The sequence below is a fragment of the Choloepus didactylus genome, chromosome 6 (assembly GCF_015220235.1).
Source record: "Choloepus didactylus isolate mChoDid1 chromosome 6, mChoDid1.pri, whole genome shotgun sequence".
In the NCBI taxonomy this organism is placed as follows: domain Eukaryota; kingdom Metazoa; phylum Chordata; class Mammalia; order Pilosa; family Megalonychidae; genus Choloepus; species Choloepus didactylus.
Window position 1 is genome coordinate 43,854,058 of NC_051312.1, and position 23,726 is coordinate 43,877,783.

Consider the following 23,726-nt stretch of genomic DNA (forward strand, 5'->3'; position numbering starts at 1 on the left):
AGATCGAACAGCGATTGGTGAATTATTTCAAACAGAAATCTAGATGCTCCAAGCTTCTGGATTAAGGTAGCTCTTTTTATGAATGTATTTTCTGGATAAAGATGAAAACTGGATTATACTAAGCACCTTACTGTGGTTAAGGAAAATAGATTCACTGCAGGCTGGGCTGTTTATAGTCTTACTAGAAAAGTGGAGGCAGTATTTCTACCTAGGAGTTCTGCTATCTCAAGCCATCTCTCAGCTCCTCACTTCAACTTAGTCATCAAGATGGAAAGCCGGTCATTGTAGGTCAAAAGCAACTCATGTCAGACCCCTGCTGGCCCAGTCTGGCACTGCACAGGGGAACACAAGCTCCAATTCCTATCAAAGGGGAAATTTGGCTGCAGTGATGGGGGCCCTGAAAATTCAAAGATTCCCTCTTGCCCCACTTTTTTTCTAGGTGCCAATATTCATTAAAAGGTCTCCAGAATTGAGAGCTAGAAGAAAGGTTGTACTTGCCTTACAATGGAGAAAAACAGCTCCTGAAGGGGAACTAGGGGTCATGATTTCCCAATAGGGCAGTTTAGGGCTTGGATCTGCCTGTCCCATCACTCACTCTTCAGTGCTGACAGCATGTAATGTAGCACTGGATAGTTTTTCAGTATGCTTTTATATTCATTGTTGGTTATGTACTCTTACCTCTAGGGGGTGCAGAGGCTTTCTCCACAGCTTTTCCCTTCTTCTTCTCAAAGGCAAGGTGGCGGTATATGAAGAGTCAAGTCCAAAATGGAGTGCTTAAGAATCTATCATCTATCTGTCTATCATCTATCTATCTATCTATCTATCTATCTATCTATCTATCTATCTATCTATTATCTATCAATCATAATAGAGGATGGAGTTGGGGGTATAAGGAGTGTCCAGAATTACAATTCTTTTCCTTCTTGTCATCTGTACTCTCTTTTTGCTCTCCTCTTCTTTCATGAAACTGAAATAATGTGGGGCCTTCCCCCATAAGGCAGAATAGGGCCTATAAAAAAGAAAGCACAGAGCAAATAGGAATAGCAAGAACCACCAAAACAAAACAAGAAGAGAGCTCTTGTTTTTGAGGAGTGGATTGTGATTAGTCCTCCTAGTTGGCAGAAACTGGACACAGCAAGAATGAGGAATTCATTTTGGAGGACCAAAGATTAGTGAGTGGCAAAGTGACTGAGGGGCCCAGGCTTCACTCCTAGCCTAATGTTTCCGCTACAGTGAACAGGTAGGGCCAGAGAGCAGCCCAAGGCACTGGGGGTGAGGGAGCTGCCAGGGATGGGGAAAGCCATTCATTTTCCTTGCTTGAACATGGCCTAGCCTAGAGGTTTACCTTTCCTTCTTCCTCTCATGGTAGAAAACTCTACGGAAGATACCAATGGCCTAAAAGTCATGGCTTTAACTCATTTGGTCCACCTTATGGCCCCCATGACTTGAAAGTCACAGCAGGAGGATGGGTTCTACCAGGAATCAGGTTATCTTTCATCCAAGCCCCTTCATCACTTCCTCTTTAGGATCTGTGCCTCTTCAGGATTTGGTTTGCATGACGTAAACCCACTCTTCCCAGTAAAACAAAGTCATCATCTCATTAGCATCCCAGAGAATGTTCAGTGATTGCAGGAAGAAAAGCCATGATTGTCAGTCTAAACAATGAGGCCTCAGTGATTTGCAGAACCATTGTTGGTTGGGCAGTGAGAAACCCCTTACAGATTAACTGCAGTGTTTCTTTACATGGACAGACCTAAGGTACCTGGACAGTCCCCTGTTGATGGATATTTATGTATTATCATATTTTGCCATTAGAAACAGTGCTACAACGAACATTCTTATGCAAAAGTTTTGTAGGTGTTTATTTCAGTTAGAGATTTCTACAAGTGGGATTTGATACCACCAAATTTCCTTCCAAAAAACCTGTTTTCAAACATCATCAACCATAATTTATAATAATAATGCTAATACTGATAATTAATATTTTATTTATTGAGGGCTTTCTATGTGCCAGCCACTGTATGAAGCACTTTGAGGAATTATTTCATTTGATCCCCTCCTCAATCAAAAGTTGAAGGTTCTATTATTATCTCCATTTTAGAGATGAGGAAATGGATGCATGGAGAGCTTAAGTTACTTGCTTAAAGTCACGTGATAAACATAAGACCCAGGAAGTCCATCTCCAGAGTCCACGCTGCCATTATTTCACTCACAAGAGAACACACCTCTATTTCAGGGAGAGAGAACTTGGGTAAGAAGTAGCCACTGGATCTGGTGAGTTCGGCCACCTCTACTCAGGAAAGGGAGTCAGTTGGAAGCTTATTTTTGGAAGCATCACTATCTTGGATCTCATATTAACAAATCTTTGGTTTTGGTGTTAACACAAGGACCCAAGTTCAAGGTCAGAAGAGGATTTCATTCCAGCTGTGCCTATGAAAAACTTCAGTGCATAATTCAGTCAACCTAGGAGTTATTCTACTTAAGCTCTGCCATACAACTGGTTAAAGTTATCTTCTTCCAGTTAAATTAACTAGCTATCTTGGTGTCCTGTCATGTCAGGCTAAGAGTATTATGAAGCAGGATGATGGGTTGACTGAATTCAAGCCCATACTTAGTGCCTTGCATTCCTAAAAACAGGAATTGCTCTATAGGTGTGAAACATCATTGAGGACTGGGCACCACTCAAGCAATAGCCTTTTCCAGGAATGTTTTTTATCTGTTAAGGATTGAATTATATCCCCTCAAAAGATAAGTTGCAATCCTAATTCCTAGTACCTCAGAAGGTGACCTTATTTGGAAATAGGGGCATTATAGATGGAATTGGGAAAATCAAAATGAGGTCATACTGAGTAGAGTGGACCCCTAATCCAATACAACTGGTTTCCTTATAAAAAGAGGAAATTTGGACACAGGCTGAGAGATCAAGAGACAGAGGGGAGAATGCCATGTGACAACTGAGGCAAAGAACACCATGGATTGCTGGCAAGCCGCTGCCAGAAGCCAGGAGAGAGACCTAGAACAGAGCCTTTCCTACAGGTTTAAGAGGAACCCTGCCGACACGTTGATCTTAGACCTCCAGCTTCCAGAACTGTGAGACAATAAATTTCTGTTGTTTTAAGCCACCCAGTCTGTGGTACTTTGTTGTGCAGCCCTAGGAAACGGAGACACTGTCCATGAGCTCCTTGGATGATGCTCCTCTGTCCTTGGGAGATAAAGGGCAGGAGGAGTTGAGGAAAGGGGTGAGAAGGAAGAGACAGAGGAGAGACAGCTGTTGCAGCAAGTGGGATATTTATTCCTTACCATTACTAAACGCTCTTGTTACATTCCAGTGGATCTAGTAGTCTGCTAAGAAAATACCACACTTGTGACTCTTCTTGCTTGAAAGGGCATGAACTCCTCTGTGTACCAGACAGCCCATGACCACATAGTGGGTGGGGTGGGTGGGTGTTGTGAGCTGGATGTCAGCACAGTTTCTATATAAGGAACAAGGAACAGGGTTGTAGCTAAATCACCAGCCTAAACACACACACACACATATATACACACATGCACACACAACCTGTCTGGGGATGGGGTGCCAGCCTATAATGTAGGGCTGCTAAAACTTCACTGAAATTGTAATGAGGTGGAGAAAATTGAACTTTCAAGGACCCCTTTCAGGGATATAATTGTGTGAGGTTGAAAGGAATACTTTAAAAGCCATTTGGAGATGGGTGAGGCGAGACCCCCAAAAGGGTAAGCTGGAATAACAACAGATGGTCACTGAATAGTCTTCTAAAGAAGGGATCAGGTCAGTTAAGGTCATGGCTTTTGTTTCCAAGTGTGGTATGTAGGGAGGGGCGGAGCCTCCAACAGCCTGCCCCCACACCTGCCCCCACAACTCTCCTCTAAATAAATGATCTAACATTTAAAGAATATCAGTTTGGAGGGCTGCCAAGTTACTATTCTCCTTGATGTACTCACATTTCCTCTGGTGTTGTGCTTCTCTCTCTCTCTCTCTCTCTCTCTCTCGCTGGCACCCTTCTTCCCCCTGCACTGCTCCCTGCCACAGCACTTGAACGGTACACCTGAAGCTTCCCCTGGGGCCTCAAGGCTCAAGTGCCAGGGAAGGCATCTGAACATGGTCCACGGTCAACTCTGTTAAAGAGGCCAGACACAAACTCCCTTCTTTGATGACATGACACCTCAGTTTCTTGGTTTAGACAATGAATGGAACCATTAAGCAGCCAGGGTAAAGGGGTCTGCCAGTGCACAAGACTTACTGAGCACCTTCACCCTGGTGCTTGTTATTTCAGTGTGGCAGCGCTCTTAATCAAGGAGGTCAGTACCTCTGCTTGCCACAAATACAGCAATCCCTAAATGTAGCTCAGAAAAACTGAGAGAGAGAGAGATGAAGGGGCAGGGGGCAATGATAGCTTGTCAGAGCGAGCACCCCGCTGAGTGAGCCAGGACTGTCCCCCTTCTCTTTTGCTTCTCCTCTAGAGTGGCTACAGCCACGTGGGTACAATCCCCTGTTCCAGATGGTGTCACCACGACTGGGAAGCTTCTGGCAAAGGGCCCTCCTTGCACTTGTGCTGCCTGTGGGATGCTGCCATCTAGCATCAAAGGAGGAACCCTGGGGCATCTCCCAGAATGTTCAAATGTGGGCTCAAGTCACTAAACCTTCTCTTCTGGGAGGTGGTGGCCAAATCTGGATAAGAACTTGGGTTTCCTAAAAGCCTTGAGACTTTAGGCAAATTATTAAATCTCTTTGGGCCTCAGTTTTCTCACCAGTTAAATGAGGTTAATTGAACCCATCTCTAAATCAGTGTTTCCTAAAATTGCTACGCAGAACACCAGAAAACCATACCATATTCCCTTCTTGAAGCTCCAGAATGCATAGTAACATATTAAAATTTCTGAGAAGTTCTGCAGGGAAGAACTTCGAATTTTATTTAGACCACTGTTTTTCACATTCGGCAAATGTTTTTCACATTTGGGAAATGCTGCTATCCATGAAGTCTACATGGGTCCAACTCTCCTGGTATATTCTTAACATGCACAGCTACCTCACACATGCCCCCCACATACATGTTCATCCATGGACACGCACACACACACACACCTCACATGCACACAATCTTGCACGTGTGCACACACATGGAGAGGAAAGAGAATAGTTGTGATTCTTAGAGGAAGCATCTTTACGCTCCTGCCATAACTTCTTACTTTCTTAAGAGACTAAAATGTTAGGACTGGGAGAGAATGGAGAGATCCTTCCATCTAATCACCTCTCTCCCTTGCTTTAGGAGTATTTAGAGAGGGAAAGCGACCTGCCAATTGCTTCAAAGCTTCTAAGTGGCAGAGCAGGGAGGGGAGCTGGGTTTCCAGACATTCTTGCTGGTACACCTTTCCAGCACACGTCATTGCTTCCCTCTTCTGGGAAGAGCAAGGGCCTTTTTGTGGCACCATCTGCTTGGGTAGATGTAGCTAAAGGTGTCTTGTAGTTTTCTGCCTCAAGTTGTAACATCTGGAATGACTCTGGATGTGATGCTATGAAGACATCAGTCGGGAAGTTCACAAATGTTTTTTGAACAGCTATTCTGTCAGGCAATTTTGTAATGATTGGCAATACAGCAGCAAACAAACAATACAACCTTCAAAGAGTCACTGACATTAACCACATGAACAAATAAATACGGATAATTTGAAGTACTTGTAATTGACAAGAAAAAGTGGAATTGGGCAATTGGGCAATGTGGTAGAGAGCTATGAAGTAGCCTTGGGGAGGCACTAGAGGGTAAGCAGAGAAGCTTGATGTGGGATAACTTACCGGTAGGATCCATTTGCCATGTTCCTAACAGGACTGAGTTTTGATGGGTAGTTATTGCTGCAATAGTCATAATAAGCTACTATTTACTATACGCTTGTTGTGTGTCAGGCACTATACTAAGCTATGTAGATCCATTTGCTCATTTAATTCCTCAGTGTTAGTAAAAGACAGAAAGTACTAGAACCAAGTCTGTCTGCTTCTAAAACCCAGCATCAGGAATGAGCTCATTCCATGTTCCAAAGATAGAAGAACCCACATTGCTTTTTTTTTTTTTCCTGGAGATGCACACTGGGGTTAAGTGGTTCATAATATTAACAGTTTTCCTCTAACAATTTAGTTCTAAATTTTATTTTTCATTCATTTCATTACTTTTAGGGTTAGCCTCCAGAGACTTCCCCTTCCCCAACAACACACACGAAATCAATTACATTGTATTATCTGATGCCAGTTGTGTTTATACCTCAGAAGGGAAAAAGCCATGTTGTTATGAGTGGAGATTTTGTTTTTCTGTTCTGTTCCCTCCCAGGGGAAATCAGAGTAACTTTTCTGAAGTTAGACATTGTGTGTGGTTTTTGGAGCTGAGTTGGCAGGGACTATATACCACATCTTATTTATTTTCTCTTCTATGGAAGGGTCTTAGATGTCCCCCCGCCCCAAATTTAATTCTCTTATTCTTGAAGAATGACCCAAGCAAAGAAATTTCCCAAACATCTGAAATCTGATAATTTGCCTGGAATCCACGAGGCTGCAATGATTTCCAGATGGAGAGACCGGAAGAAGCAGCCAAGGAGGAGTGGAGGAAGGAGGTTGGGAGGATACAAGCCAAGGGGGGAAGCCTGAACTTTGGATCACTTCTGACTGCCTTGTGAACTAGGCCAGGGCTCTTAGTTGCTCTGCAACTCTGTCATTTGACAATGTGCCAGGTCTGAAGATATTCAGCAGTTGTGGGTGTCCTCATGAGACAGTTCCAGTGATTATTAGGAAGTAAGTCATTGTAAAGTTGTCTTTTCTGAGGGCAGTGATTGACCTCAGTAGCACAATATAAAAGAAAGCCCCTGGCTTTGCTATCAAAAGGGGCATAAACGCTCCAGATGGATTGTCTCACCATCCCAGAAATGGCAAAAGGCCAAACACTTCTAGAAATCTTGGCTTCTCTATACCACTAACCATATGCAACTGTGGACCCTCGGGTGACCTAATTCTTCCTCCACATGTCTTGTCCTTATGCCAGGAACGGGAAAGGGGTCTTAAGCAGGCATCCTTGCTTTGAATAAATAATAGGCAAGTTTAGCTTGGTCACATGTGGGCTAGTCATGGTCTCAGAAGGAATGCCCTTGTTGATCAGACAGGCCAGTATCTTCTAAGAAAAATATAAGTTTGGGAGATTGGTTAAAGTGCTGAGAAAACACCTGTTTTTATTATCAAGGTTTTCTTTATAGTCATCACCATCTATAATCACCCTACTGATCCCCCACCTTCCCTTGCTTTCTGCCCCACCTCCACCAAGCCAAAGGGCAATGTTGTTCCTCTTTCATGGTTCTTTCCACCTGGAATAGGTTGAATCTGATACTATGTTATATCCCTCCAACTGGATCCAAAAGGTCCTGTAAACTGGAGTATGTGGAGAAAAACCAATACAGAAATGTTACTTCCAATTAACACCTCTAATCTCCAGATTCCTAATAAAAATGCTGAGGCAGCAAATGGCCACCCTCAAGACAAAGAACCACAGTTGGACTCAATGTTTCCAAGAGTCAAACAAAACATTCAACCTCTTTTTAACCTCATTTCCTGGCCTGAGACAGGTCAATGTTTAACTATGCTCTGGCCTGGGAGAGAAACCAACAGACCACATATCTCAGTTAAGGTATGAAGGGGCACTGCTTGCCCCCTCAAGCTGAGCAGTGCCCATAATTTATGAACTTCTTCCAGAGTATGAGATGAAACCTGGGTCTGAGCCAGGCATTATCAGTGAGAAAATGTGGACAATTTCCCTCTCCTTCCGCTCTTTTTCCTATTGCTGATTGTACTGTTCGGAAGTGAATTATGATTTAATCCCTTCTGCTGCTGATCACAATGCAGTCGTAAAAATATTTAAGTTAAAGAAAGAAAGAGAAATGCTGTCGTAGCAAATGATGAAACTCATCATTACTACCAGCAAAACATGGGGAGGCATAGAAAAATCCTTGCCGTGGGAAGACTGTGCTCAATATACCAAATGGAATGCAGCTGATTAGCTTAGATCGTTTCTATATATAATCAATGTAGCATGTGCTTTTACAGTCATGCAGTGTTGAAAGCACTGCATCATGGGAGCACCATGGGAGAAAAGATAGCTCTAGTCACCCGCTTCTGGATTTTTATCTCAGGGTCAACAGATCAGGGCTGGGTTACCACAAAGTGCTCAGTGATCCACAGGAAATGAATCACATCTTCATTCGAGGGCTTAATATATGCATTACATCACTATTAGAAGCAAGTGATTCTTTGGTTGATAGCTCCAGTATGGATTAAGGTCAAATGTGGCCTGGGAGACCAAATTCCCTAGTGAGTGACTGCCACACAGCTCCATGTGTCCTTTGTCTCTGAATTCTTTCTTCTCTTAGCAACAACAACTAAATACCAGCTTTGCAGGGTGGTATTATGTCTACATAAGGTTTATTCTTCTAGCAGCAAAGAGCTGGAGAAATACAAGTGAGAATCTGTTATTAAAGGTTAAATTGTGTAACACGCTAACTTGTCATGAGGATCCGGTTTCTTTTTATTATACTCCAATTCTGATGTAATGACTATTGCCTGAAATAAATGGGCAATCGACAGGGGTTTAGAGATAACAAAGATGCTTAAGTGATTTTTATAGTAGCAATATTTGTTGTAACAGAACTTGACCTGTATTCTGGTTATTATTTTTATTCATTACATTGGAAACTTGGCAATTCCATTGTTCGTGCCATTTATGCAAAGCACTGTAGCATGAAAGTCACTTATAAAGCTGTGAAAAAAACTCTAAACACAAGAGTCTTCTGGAACAATAAAACCTCAGCTAGGGGGATGTATGGTTTTGTTTACCTAAATGTTCTGGAGAGTGAAAGATTTATGCCTTTTAGGCACTAAGAGTTTATATTTTTACCCTTTGTGATATAAATATTTCTAAAATATTTGATATACACATTATTGCCTTCTGATCATAATTTAGTTTGTGTATGATGCTCAGAGTCATCATTTTGAATATAATTATATTGTTCTATGATACAGTGGGGCTCTTTGCATTGATTGAGGTGTGTCTACACCTGTTCTGATCATTAAGCATCTCCCCAAAATAGTGTGGTTTTTTGGGCTTTTCACTCTACTTAAAATTTTTGTCTTCTTCCTTGCTGTAAGCTCTTTTTCCTTCTTGACCTGTTTCATCCAGATGTCTGTTTCTCTCCTTTAAAATTAATCTGCTGTAGGCTTGGAAGCCAGGCCACAAAACATTTAAAATTGTGTGTGAAGTAAGAATGAATAGGTTATGAGTGGTGTTTGCTGGGTGAATGTACAGCCTTTCTCTTATAGGTTTGCTTGGTAGAATTTATTTAAACTGGTCAGAAGTATTGTTTGCTGACTTCCTAGTTCCCAGTTATTTTTCAACGGGTTGAGCAGAGTTTCCAGATTTTTCTAGTTCTATCTCAATTACTCACTCTCAAACCACATGACAGGATTTCAGGTTCAAGAAATGCAGATAGGTGAAGCTGTCAGATGGCTGAGCCCTAGGTAAACGAGTTGCTACTGAATTTCTAAAATGATCTCATGGTTGTGGACCCTTTTTGTAAGGCAAATGGTATCCTGTGGCCGTGATGCCTAAGCTCAGTAAATGAACTTTAAAACAGACAAGATCCTTTTACAGTTAGTTTCCAAGAGTATGCAGCTGGCCTCAAGTCAAGCTGTTGGAGGTGCCTTCAAGATGTTTAAATTAAATTATAGACTCAGGGTGGATGTTGACTGACTTTTCAGATTCTATGACCATAGCCAAAGAAGCCATGGCTTTGCCTCTCTTGGCAATTTCATAATTTGTGGCCTTGTAATAAAGGAGAGGAAGACAATGTAACAGTCCCCTCCTCCTAAAAGTTCAGTTTCAGACCCAAAGAGGTTATCACTGCTACTCTTATCCCCCTTCCTTCACTGTACACTGTACTGTCCACACTATACAAAGGTAGGTCTTGCAAAGGACAAATTCTTTTGTCTCAGGGCCGTGCTGTTGGAGGTTAGGTTATTTAACAATGCAAGGTGGAAGCAGTATAGCTTGGAGAAGGGCGATTAAGAACAGGGGTTTGGAAGTCTACTGGTTGGGCTTAAATCCTGCTTCCCACTTATTCAGGCATGACCTTGGATATAATACTTAACATCTCTAAATCTGTTTCCTGAGCAATAAAATGGGGAATGTAAGAACTGAGAGAATTAAATAACATAATGCAAAAAGCAACTAGGATAGTGGCTGGCTCAGAGAAAGAGCTCACCAAATGGTAGCTATTATTAATAAAAATGAATGCTTTAAACCTGGAGATTGCAATTTTGAACAAATGCAGACACTCGGGGCAGCCAGCTATTGACTTCCAGCAGTAATTTGTTTTGTTCTTTCCTGAGACATCTTCTTTTATCAAGACTGGCAGCCTGCCTTTCTGTTGGGTGTATCTATCTAACTCTGGTGCCTTAGTAAGGCCAGGAGATATTCCAGACAAGCTGTCATTTCACCCTTTTATGAGTGTAAAGGAAATGGGACTTACCTACAAGTGGGACCAAGTGAAGATCAATGAAACAAAAGAAAGTGTTGTAGCCTTTCACAAGGAAAGATAATAAAATGAGAAAGGGCTGGGGCTATGGGATGTGGTGTGGATACAGGCACCAGGAAGTGGGGAGGAGAACCTCCAAAAACAGTGTGGTTTTTAAAACACGGAGACTCCCAAGTGCTAGAGTGCTTGGCAATGCCATTCAAATAGGCAGAAGTTTTGTCCTCAGAAACTGGGGAGGGTGGAAGTAGGATCTAATGATTGCTACAGGAGACAGAGAGTCTGCTGTCCTGGGCTTTATTGCAGCCTGGCTCAGTGGGTGTCCTTCAGTGACTTATCTCCCTATCTTGGGAAAGTTCCCAAAAATTAACACCGTCCAGAGCTAAGGAAAGGGGGGTCTGATGAAGAGAAATGTGTTAAAAGAAAATCTAGAATACAGTTCACAAATAGGCAGCCCCTCCAGATATACTTGTTGATGGGTTTGAGCCAGATTTTTTAAAATTGAATTTTAATGCCTTTAGGTTTTGCACTTTCTAATTCACACAGTCTCTACCATTTTGGGTCTGTACAACTGGCTCCTGAAGGTCTCTGAGTACATGACCCCTGGTTTCAATGCAATTTCTGCTCCTAACATTACAAACCAGATTGGAATTGTTTTCTTTACAGGTTAATTCTCTCTCTTCACCAATTATATACAAATGTGTACTTCTAAGGATCCTCAAAGATGGTTTTGCTGGTTTAATTGTATGTCCTTGAAAGTAATTGCTTTATAAAAACATTTTCTCTAGAAAATATGGTAAAAATTAAAATGTGACCTTCCCCCTGGTTAATCCAAATTAAAAAGCTTTAATGTTACTTGAAAATATTATTCAGGACCAAGGATTTTTAGGTTATACCCTGCTCAGAAAATTTAACCTAGTAATGGATCATTTTATTTGGAGGGGAAAACATACCTTTAAACAATAATAATTTTAATTCTGTCCTTTTGTCACTTTTCTGAATCTCTTAAGGCACTCCAGGGAAGTCAGAAGGAGCAAATTAGACTTCCATATCTCATAAGCAGAACACCATCATCTCCAGCATTACTACAGTTAAGCATGCAGATCATGATGAATATTTACACCTAGCAGGGCTCTTTGTGCACAACTTTGAGAGACAAATAGTATTTCCAGTAATAGTTTATTGATTTCCAAATGCACAGGGGCACCAAATCTGAACATCCTGGGATAGTGGTAAATCTCTCTTACAGAATAATTTACAGCATGAAAATAATATACTGAAACATTAACTCAAATGTGTAATTCCGCTGAATGATTGAGTGTTCCCTTGTTTAACCTAAAGGGTAGAAGGGGAAGCTAAGGAGGGAATGTGACTGTGCACAGGAAAACAGTCAGAGGACAATGGATCCGTAGGTTTTCCCCACCCATGCAGCAGTGTGGCCTGTCACTGTAGACAGATTGGTCAGGTTTAACTCCTATTAAGTGTAAATCTACTCTCCCCTCAAGGGCATATCAAAGCCAGCATGGGCTCAGTTGTTTTTGTACCAGCGTACCTACAAGTGTCTTCATTTATTTTCATTTTCCTGCTCTGGCCCTTGTTGTGGCTTTGGTTTATTTGCTGTGCTGTTTCTGGTGTGTTCTCAGTTCCAAATGATACTGTCTTATGGGTCAGGCCCCCAGAGAGCAGAACTGCCTGGTCTTATGGATCTTGGAATGGGCTGGGGTGAGAGGCTTTGGAAACATTGCTCGGTGAAGGCAATATTAACCCGGGAGCTGAAGTATCCTCAGTGGACCTTTCTTTTCTCTTACGGCTAGGCTGGAGTCGATTTATAATGAGATTTTTTTTAAAACAGAAAAATTAGGATGTGCTTGGCAGACAGTAAACATGCAACTGACTTTCTTATAGAAAAGCATGTACTGAACAGCCACTATGTGCTAAGCACTGGGATAAGTGGAGGGATGTGTCCTTTACCTAATGGGCAAAGCTGGCACCCAAAGCTCCATCCTTGCCCTCTTACACTCGCATAATTACCCATCAGCCCCTCTGTGTCTACATGCTCAAAAACTTGAAGGTGAATATCGATGTTGCAGAAGTAAGTTTGAAGAACCAAAGGACTTTAGAGGTCACCCAGTTTACTCTCCTTTCCACATTTCACCATTTAAGAAACTGAGGCCCAGAGAGGCCAGACTGTCAAAAGGGTCTGAGTCAGCACCAAGACACAGGGCTTCTGATACCCAGTCTTTCCACTGTACTACTTTCCCCTGCATTCTTCCCATCAGTGCCTAATGTGGTGCTTTCCCAGAGGTATTGGCATTTTGCAGGGGATCAAAGTTCTTGTCTGAGTTAAGCCAAAGACATAAAACTTTGTAATTTCAGAATATTTTCTAGGTGGGAGACAGGACTCTTCCTAGGCCCTGCCCCCACTATAGGTAGTGAATTCTGGAGCTGTGCCTTCAGGCAGGACTGAGTAGTCAGACTCTCAGTTTACCAAAATGACTGGGCTTCGAAATTTCCCATGTAATTAAACATATTGGGGTAGGGCTGGAGTGCAGCTTCTTTTAGTGCTGTCATCTAGACTTAATGCTCTAGGAACTGACAACCTTTGCTAGGGAACTACTTTTCTTGTAAGCATCTTGTAAGCAAGCGTCTAAGCTCCAATTATCTGGTGACACTTGTAATCAGGCTGGCAGAAACTTTGCAATGCTATGCAAGATAATGAGAAGGATGCTTTGAATTTCCGTCAGTTCTTAAGTGGTGTATGTGTGTTTGTTCACATGTATATACATACGTACACACATGCACATATATATCATATTTATCATATATATGTGTATGTGTTTGTATGTGTGTGTGTATACATATATATATAATCAATTATCTGAGTAGAGTCTGGATTCACTGGACTTTGAATCAGCATTTTCACAGTGCACTGAACTGGCCAGGTTTACTAAGATAATGAAGATTTCCTTTTTTGCAGCAGTGCAGCAGCAGACATTTTCAAATAAAGTGAGAGTGGAGAGCAGAACACCTTTCACTTTCACAGTTTCTGAAAAGTACTATACTCTAGAAACATTTTATTTATGGGGGATTGTTACCAAAAAGGAAATGCTCCCTCAATTCCTGAAGGTGGACTCAAGTTAGCAACATGTACTTAAAGCATCTGCAAAAGTGGAGGGATAAGGCTACCTCAATGCCATTTCTGAGCCCAAACTACAGCCATCAAATATCATTTTGAAAAAATATTCATAGAGTGAGATGGTCAGGCAACAGTGAGAAATCTAAAGCCTTTTTCTCCCTTGGTTTCAAGAAAACCAGGAAAAAGGGTGCAGGGTATGTTACAAAGGGCCTGCCCACAGAATTAAAGAGAGCTATGTTCAAAATCTGACTCTGATATTTCCTAGCTGTGTAACTCAAAGCAAGTGACTCTTGCACTCTGCATATGTTTTTATCTTTGGAGGAATGGGAGCATAGTACAGGGCCTGGCTCAAAGCAGGTTCTCAATGCAGGATATTTCCCTCTCTAGGCAGTCGGAGTGGAGACTCCAAGCACTTTAGGGATTACCACCTTGGATTTAATGACAACAATGCAAAGGAAAAAACCCCTCCCAGGCTCAAGACCCCCAACATACAGAAGGCAGCCAGGGACTGTTGTGGGTACCTGATTCATTCTGAAGACATTCATTACCTGCCTCCCTTGATGGCTTCTCCTTGGGGATTTCAGAAAACCCTGAGCCTGCAGCCATTCAAGACACCATTCAGAGCACTCTAACTTTTACAGACCTGGCAGGAGGAAGGCCTTGCCACACTGGGGCTTAAGGCAGAGCCCCATGCTCCAGCTCTGGGGGAAGCTGGTGCCACTGCAGGAAGCTTCCTATTTCTTACATTGATAAATGCTGCTGGCAGGGACCTAGGAGGCTGTGCAAAAACTGCTGTGCTGTGTTTAATGCTTCCCTGGTTAAAGTTTTATCAGGTGCTGAAGACAACAGGCGCTCATAAAGCAAACCTGAAATCCTTTCTAAGTAAAAGCAAAAGTGCTTTCCTAGAGGATTACACAGATATAATTTATTGAGACAGGTTGGCACATATTTTTCTATTTCTGTTCATATCCACTGCATAAATGCTCGGATTTCCCAAATACTGATTTAAAGTAATAGCATATGATCAGGTATGTTGGAGTCAATGATCTGTCCCTTGCTAAGATAAGAGTAAAAATAGTTACTGGGGAAAGACAACACAAGCTTTCAAATTCTGAAGTCTTCTTAATCTTCTGATATTTTTTTAACTCTTTCCAAGAGTGACCTTTGGTCCTTTTAGGGTAGTTATGTTGAATATGGTTGGTGGCTGTAATTAGTGGTATGCCAATTTTCCCAGTCTTTGTAGACAGATAGGTAAAACACCAAAATTGTTTTAGCCATTTTCTGGCCACAGTTTGAGAGAAAAAAAAAAATTTTTTTTTAACAGCCCCAATTCCTCTTAGCCCCAAAATTTTCAGCATATTCAGTGAGTTGGGATAATCCACCAAAATGAATCAATGCCTGGCAGCTTCTTGGCCTCAAAGGGATAAATTATTTCATAGTATGCACAGGATTAAACAATGATATAAATAGAACTCCTACTGTAAGCAAGTACTGGTTTTGCTCAAAAACATCCTGCATACACACAAATGAGCCAGCCCTAAAGGTATGTATGGATATATAGATCACTGATAGGCAGGCTAGAAGAGGAGGATAACCCCCTATGCAGGCTCTTTTGGTTCTACCTCAGAGGCACTGAAAGTCTAGGCACTGGGTCAACAGCAACCCCAACACCAAATATGGTTCCAATGGTCCTTCTCAGAAGTGAACATCAAAATACCACTAAAGGCAGAAGAGAGTGAACATATATCCTCATTTGCAAACAAATTACCTTTGAACTCTACCATTTTATCTTAGCAGTTCATGTGTATGCATATTCTATTTCACAATACAACTGTGTGTTTTATATAAAAATAATGTCATTCCCTCACTCCAAACCATTTGTTGAATAAAACCGATGCTTCAGGAAGAGCAAGTGCTTTAGCTTATGGTTTTGTACTCCCCTAGCACATCACTGCTTACTTGGGGTCGGAAGCTTGGTTGTAAGGAAATGTGATTTGGGAATGGGGAGAGGTGAGGAAGTTCAACCTCAGAACTGTCTCTGCTCATGTCACTTACAAAGAAGACAGCCAGAGTATAGGACATGATCCAAAAGTCTGTGGGTTAGGCAGTGCCAGGGGAATAAGGGTCCAGTTCAGAGGATAAAAAGGGTATATCTGCTGGTCATCTGCTGGGAGACGAAGCTCAATTCAGCACACCATGGGGTGGCAAGAATTTTCCCCATACTGTATTTAAGCCAAATTAGGCTAAGGAGGGAAGCCAAAAACCTACACTGAAAATTCCCATCTGGTAATATACATTCCAGCCTTTCATGTTGGGATAATATCCATAAAGCCTGCAGAATTCACCCAAATAACTCAGATGTTGTCAGATCCTTTAGTGACTATTCTGGAAACTGAGGCAATTTGAGTTGAGAAATACTGAACTCGAACTTTAATCAAATCTCTTTGGTCCTCCTTTTTTATTTTAAGGGCATTTCCTTTCTACCTCATCAATCATCTTTTTCATTTCCACAGCACTGAATTATGAATCTGAAGTCATGGGAAACCTCATGTACTAAAAATATTTCCACGTCTTCCTAATTCTTAACTCTTGCCCCACCCTGTTTTCAAGCCATCCATCCTAATTCATGGCACCACATTTTTACAAATTCAGAACTGGACTTTTCAAGACTATCTACATGAGTCAATTTGGCCCCACTTTGCCCTCATTTGTTTCATGCTTCAATATGAACAAAGTGGGGTTTTTATTAGCAGGTAGGAAAAAAACTTCTCACTGCCCCTCAAGATTATCCAGATCCTTCTTATTGAAGTGACACTGTTTGGTTATACACTATTACAGGGGCTGCCTTTCCTGAGTAAGTTCAAAGCAGCCACTGAAGGGTAACCTGAAGGACCCATCCTAATTGCTCCTGGTCGACCAATGGAGCGATTTTCCTTGACCTACCACCACAAGAGAAACAGAAACTGTACACAGTCAGTAAGCATAAGAACTGGTCGTCCGCTGGAGAAAGATGTGCCTTCTGTGGATCTGGGAACATATCTGGTGGAAGTATGTTTGTTGCTGGGCAGCTTTCACAAAAATCAGAAGCCGTACATACACGCTGTCACATACACACAAGGGAAAGGGATGATATTCCACTGGGAATGGCAAGTCTTCATGTGTCCTCTTCTTCACTGGCACCGCTACAAAGGAAAAGGAGAAGTAGGTGAGTTAAGACATTACAAGGAGGGAGGCAGCATGGTACACTGGTTGAAGGCCAAGCCTTTGTTGTCAGACATATCTGGATTCAAGCTTAACTTCACCACTTTTGAGAGTGTAGCCTTGGGCAAGCTACTTAGTCTCTCTAGGTTTTGATTTCTTTGTCTGACTACAATACAAGGATAATGATAACAATAAAGCCTATTTTCTTGGGTTACTGGTGTATTCAGTAAGATAATACATGTAAAGTGCACAGTGCCTGCTATGCAGTAAGTGGGTAGCTATTTAAAGGAGCAGGTGAGGTCAATAATTTTTTTAACTTACTTGACAAAATAAACTGCTAGTCAAAATCAGGAGGTTGAGTTCTGTTAAACCTTAAGTCATCTATTGTTAGGAGAGAAAAACAAGGAAAAACTACCATTCTGCACTCCCAATGACACCTCTCTCTTGGAATAAAGCTACGAATTCAACTCATGCCACAGGGACAGTCACTGGGTTTAAGTCACCTCTTCAGAGAAGCTACTCTAAGTAGGACTCTCTAATTACTCTCTATCTCTGCACCCTTTTTATTTCTTTCATAGTCTTTATCATCTCCTATAATTGTTTGTTTGCTATTTACTCTCCCCTCTACACTCAAATTAGAGCACAAAAGAGTAGTAATCCTGTCTATTTTATTAACTACTGTATATCTAAGACTAATACTAGGCTAGGCACATAGAAATGTTCAGGAAAGTTGTTTTTAAAATGGGGGAAAAAAAACAGAAAGGAAAACAGGAAGGAAGGAAGGAAAAGAGGGAGGGAAGGAAGCAGTTGGAAGGAATGGTCAGTCATTATTGCCTTGGATAGGGTATCCCAGTTGTCAGTGATGTTCCAGTGGCCAAAAATTAGTGTAGACACTTGGGGACATGGCTAGTGCTTCAGCTGCTCAGCGTTAGAGCCTTCCTGACTTGGTCTTGGGAGAGTACACTGTCGGTACAGGGATACAGGGTATCTGAGGCAAAGAGAAGGCAGGGACAGAGAAATAGAAGGGACTGGGGAAGCACACTTAGAAGGGCAAACTTGCCTAGTTTCTCTTCATCCACTTCCAGAAATCACTGTCCTTAAAATGATAACAAGAGCTAACTTGATTCAAGGCTCACTGTGTGTCAGGAGTGCTGAGCAAGCAATCCTTACCCATTCTTTCTACTAATCATCACAACTATCCTAGGACATAGGGACTATTACTATCTATTTTCTAACTGAAGGAAGTGAAGCTATGAGAGATGTAAAATCCTAAGGTCACAAAATAAGGTCTCTGTCCTTAAAGGTCATGTGGATTCATTTTGGTGGAATAGGGTCTTTAAAATAGTCAAGATGGGATGCTTGGAAGGGAGGTAAACACTCCTTCCTCTAGTGGAGACAGGAGCTAGGGAAAAGAAGGCCTGGGATGCATCAGCTCCCAGCTATAACCCAAAAACCTTTCATCTCACAAGGGATTATCTGTGTCTATATAAAATCTATCCTCTTTTGTACCCATTTGGAAAATACTTTAAGGGAAAATATTCTAGGCAGCAAACTTCTAGTTCTCTGTTAAGGGCAAAAACATTTCAAGACATGAGGCTTGTCAATTAAGACAAATGTTCTCAAGGATCCCAAAGAACCATCTCAGCAACCCTCACCATTCAAAACTCTGCCTTAGTTCCACTCTCTTCTCCTGACTGTGGTCTGATCACAAGATAAAGGGCCCCTGTGCATGCTGGGAAGGATCAGAGAGCAGACATCATTAAGTGGCAGTGTTTGGTGGCATCTGTCCCAAAGGGAACAAAGGGTCTTTTATGAAAGTTTATTGCCAGAATCAAGACTGAGTTGGAACTGGTGCCATATTCTCCCCATTGGCATTATATCTAAAGCAAGTCCTTATTGTTCTCTTGTCATTTTCAAATATGAGAGGTCTAGCATGGTGACTGCAGCCTTTTTCCAAGCTGTAGCTCCCTTTTTTAGCATTCTTAACTTGGGATCCATGGTTTACAGGGTTCATGAACCTACTGAAATTATATATAACATTCATCCATGTGTTCCTTTATCTGAGAATAGCCATAATTTTCATCACATTCTCAAAGATGCCAACAACCTCCAAAAGATTGAGAATAATTGAATTATGAATAAAAATTCTCCCCAATTTCCAGGTTCTTTACTATAAGATTTGTTGAGTTGACTTGGGGAAAAGGTCAGAAGTCCTGAATGATAAAATCTTTTCTCATTACCCAAAAGAGACTTTTTCTTCAGCCTGAAAAATATAGTTCATCTCACAGTCTAAAAGCATGAGACCCTGGGATTCTGGCATATCATCTATTGACTCCTTCATTTGCTAAATACTATTGATTGACTGTCTACTACATGTTAGGCACAATGTTAGGCACAATAATGAATAAGAGGGACTCAGCAGTTGCCATCATGGACTTTACAGTCTAGTAGGTGAGGAGGAGAGCACATTTCTTTTTCAGAATAGCATCTTCAAAAAAAGCATACTAATTTTCAAAATTAGTTGGTAGACTGCTTTTCATAATAATGAAGAAATAGGACATTAACTGAATATATAACACAAGAGCTTTACACTCCTTGCATATGGTCTCTCCTGGAAGGTTACACAACAATATAATTAGTGTGAGGTATTATATCCTGAATGCACCTTCTTCACCTTGGAAATAAACTACTCTGTGTTCACAAGATTTTTCTCTTTAAATAGACAGTCTATAAAAGTCTTTACTTTTTGCAAGTGAAGTAGCACAGCCTTTTACCTCAGCCACTTCTTTGAAACATCTGCAAATCAGGCTTACATTTATAATTGGAGTGGGACTCAGAGGTTGTTGAAACTTTTTTTTCTTTTTTTTTTGAGAATGAACTAAGGGTATTAGGCAAACAGCCCATCCTATAGCAGACCCTTACCAATGACAGACAGCATTATATCATGGCTTCAGAATCATGCAACAGAACTGGATTCAAATCCCTGCTTGGCATTACTGAGCTATGGGACCTTGGTTGAGTTACTAAACCTCTCTGGATGTCAGTTTTCTGGTGGTAATAACATCTAATTCACAAGATTATTGTGAAGGCTTAAGTATTTTATGCAACAGAAACGATTAAAAATGTTCGCCCTTTCTCAACTCACCTTCCTTCATATCCTGAGTTAAAACCTGCCTCCTTCTAACTTTCCCTCAATGTTCCTAGCTCTGGCATCTGAAACATTACATTATAAAACAAATGTATTCTGATCCCCAAATGCCCTTCAAATATCTCTGGAGAGCAACAGTGTCCTTTTTTGCTTGCTTGGAGAGTTTGGAGGGTTTCCTATGACAACTTCAGGCTAATGAAATACAAGTATTGAATAGAAAGGCTGAGTTCCATGGCTCTGACCTATCCTTCTAATTGGCAGGTCTCTAGAAAAGTCAGTCCCTGGCAAACTCTGGTAAGGACAAATACTGAGGGAAGCCAAGTTAACTGGCCTCAGCTCAATCACCAACTAATTTAGTTTGAGAGTGGTATTATATTCTAAAGTGGTGGTCTTAAAATTGGAGTATACATACCCTTGGTGTACACATACCCTCATGGATAATGACTTTCCAGGCAGAATTTGGGCATGGGGAAATTAAAGGAAATAAATTTCTAGATCCTTAACTCCAAATGTACTCTTTCCTAAAACTGACCTGCCCAAGAACATGTCTGTGGCCTATAGGTTCTCTCTTCAGACACCCCCACTTCCATTATCACCTTACTCCCACTTGAAAAAGAAATGCATACTTCTTACCCTCTTGAAACTTATCATGAGACATTTCTAGAAAACCTTGCTTCTAAGGGGGTCATATAAGAGCAGGACAAGAAACAGTAAAGGAGACAATCCCTTATTTCATCCAGGCAATAAACTCTTGGCAAGGTTGTATCCCTTATCCATCTATCCATTGATCTAAGAATTAAAATTTAAAAGTGAGATGGTTGTCATGCTTACTTGAATTGAAAAAAAAATGACACAAGACTTAATCTGACAGAAAGCAAGTCTGATTTGGATAGATAGTTTGACCATAAGAACCAGCTTTGTGCCTTATATTATATAGTGGATCTTGCTTGTAAATTTAAGAAGCTAAATCTGTACTGCCAAAGTTTTGACAAAAACATATATAAAGCTTGAGTAAACTACATAATATGTTAGAATTTACATCCTTTGCAACTATCTAAATTATAATTTCAGAGTCAAATTTAAAAATGGGCAAGGAGGAACTTAATTTTTTCTAAATTCTTTTAGGGAGTATAAAAACAAAAATATTAGCTAAAGGAACTGGGAGCTCTGCAATCCTGAATTCTGATGTGTGTGGGGTGTGTGTGTGTGTGTGTGTGTGTGTGTGTGTGTGAGATTTAACTCTCTCTGTTAGGGGTAGGGGATGGGATGACAGAATGGGGCTAAGGAGCCCACGCCAGCTGGATACTATTTCCCCTCTCTCTGATGGGCCTATTGTCTGATGAAGAATCCTTTTTGCCTTGCTGTGGTACCTACAAAATTGAAGGAGTTGTCAGAGGCATGCTACAAGTCCTAGTCACATTCAGCCCTCAAACACCTTCGGATAAAGTGACTATAATTGAGGGGTGTTTCAATGCCTGACAATTTTTTAGATAGCCCATAGAGATAGGCATCTCAGCTTTTCGGCTTCTGTCCCCAGAGATAGAGGCTTATAAGAGAAAGTTAATAAATGAGATGGCAGACACTCTGACCTCAGCATGTTTAACAGTTTCTTTTCCTAAGTATATAATACAACTTAATTTGATTTAGCATCACTCATATCTTCTGAGTCCTTGGCTATTTATTAATTAATTATTGCTGTAAAAGGATTATGCAGTTCAAGAGGATGGAGAAATTAAGAGTTATCGGCAAGGGAAGATGACTTGATTCAGCTGAGATTCAAAAGATAGACTTAGCATGGTCCAAAAACTAAGCCACACAGGTACTATACAAAGAACTAATTGAAGAAGTCTTGAGCTCTCAGCATCTGAGGCTGTGACTGCCTAGTATTAGTAAGTATGAGGTTAGCCCTACTGGCACGGATGAGCCAAATACTCAGATCCACAGACATTCTCCTACTAGACAGAACAGAGCTGTCACTTTTTGCCCCTGTTTGCCTCACTCACCCACCCCGACAGCCTGGGCTGAAAGTGAAGGGGTTGCTATGTTGTAAGGGATAAGAACTTACATATTTAGCTGCCACCTATGGAACTAAGCGAGGTACGAATATAAAATAAAATAGAGAGGCCTTGGTTTATCCTGGGTCAACTGAGAAAAACATGATGAGATGACTTAAGAGACAATTTAAGATGCTAAAATTTAAGAGTCCTGGCCCTGCTGTGTGCCGCTGGGATCCAGTTTCCTAAACTTGAAAATTGGGGTGCCTTGTATTATAAGTGAAATTTAGGAAAATTCCAATCAGATAAAAGCTAAGCTCCTGTCTGACTTACACATTTGTGAGCTAATAAATTTGCTCTCATCTATAGCGGTTTCTCTCTTGCTTCCTGTGCCCCTCCTCTGTCTATCCCCATTTCTCTCTACTTCAATCTGAAGGCTGGCCTAAATGTTCCATGTTCGTTCCCCTCTTTTTCTGGCTGGGCCCAAACACCAGGTGGATGAATGGCACTGTTTGATCAGTACCTAATACAGACCCAAGAAGAAGCTCTACAATGAGGAGAAGCTCTGTGATTCCTTGTTCTGTTGTGGTTCTTAAAAAGTCTTACGTGGCTCCAGTCTTATGACAAGGAGCAGGGCTCTTCTCTCTCTAGGTCACATTCTATCTTTTCTATGAACCTTATCTCCTTCAATAATAGCCACTAGTCACAGAGGGCTTATTCAAGGTCCCACACACTGTGCCAAGCACTTCATATACATAATCTCACTGAAACCTAACAATAGCTTATGGTACATATTACCATCTTTATTCTACAGATGAGAAAACTGAGGCCCAGAAAGGTTAAACAACTTGCCCAAGGTACAAAGCTTGAAAATGGTAGATTCAAGTTGAGCAATCAGACTCCAGAACCCTCTGAAATGAAACTGAACTTGGGTAAGAGGCATGAACTTCTATCTTCTGATTCCTGGTTACCCAGCCAATAAGTGGCAGCCGTTTAAACTCTCTGAGGATCAATTTCTTTACCTGAAAAATGGGATAATAATACTTACCTCTAAGAGTTGTAGTGAGATGCAAGCTACGTACATGCAAGTGCATTTTTTAAGGTGAAAAAGTGCCATATAAGGGATTCTACAGGACTATTATAGAAGGAGAAGGAAGTACAGACACTGGCTGTGTCTCTCTGCCCTCTTAGCCAACTCTGCCTCCTACAAACCTATGTATGGGCCTCTGAGAGAGATTTGGGTCTCCAGCTTGGCCTCGAGTCTGTCCACACTCTCATCACAGTGCCAAGTCTGATCTTCAATCACCTTGCAGCCATCTACAGTTTTTATAGGTGGCTATCATTCTTGTACTCCACAGGGGCTATGTGGGTGGGTGGCCTGCTTCTATTGTATGGCAAATGGAAAGAAGCCAGCAGGCCTGCTAAGGCAGTGCCTCGCTATAGGGCACTTGAACGGAATTTGAACAGATGTTTCAGGTGGGGTTGTCAGCCTGCCAATGACACTTCCGCTCTCAGATGTACCTTCTATAGGACTGAGCCCTTTGCTGCTCTGCTGCTGGATTCAGAATGAGATTACTTCTAGCTGTTTTTTTTTAAATTTTTTTTAATTCACAAAGTAACTTTTTCACTGGTCTGTACTTTCTGTAACAAACAGATATTGCTTCTATAAAAA

General features: G+C 41.3%; 1 protein-coding gene across 1 annotated transcript in view; it reads right to left on the reverse strand.

Moving 5' to 3' along the window:
* Window positions 1-11,735: 11,735 nt before the first annotated feature.
* The window catches only part of TRIM44 (tripartite motif containing 44), a 199,561-nt gene continuing 187,570 nt past the window's right edge, over window positions 11,736-23,726 (reverse strand). Inside the window, exon 5 of the mRNA XM_037838925.1 lies at window positions 11,736-16,893. Coding sequence (XP_037694853.1) covers window positions 16,866-16,893 — 28 coding nt within the window. The 3' untranslated portion in view covers window positions 11,736-16,865. The remainder of the gene's footprint in view (window positions 16,894-23,726) is intronic.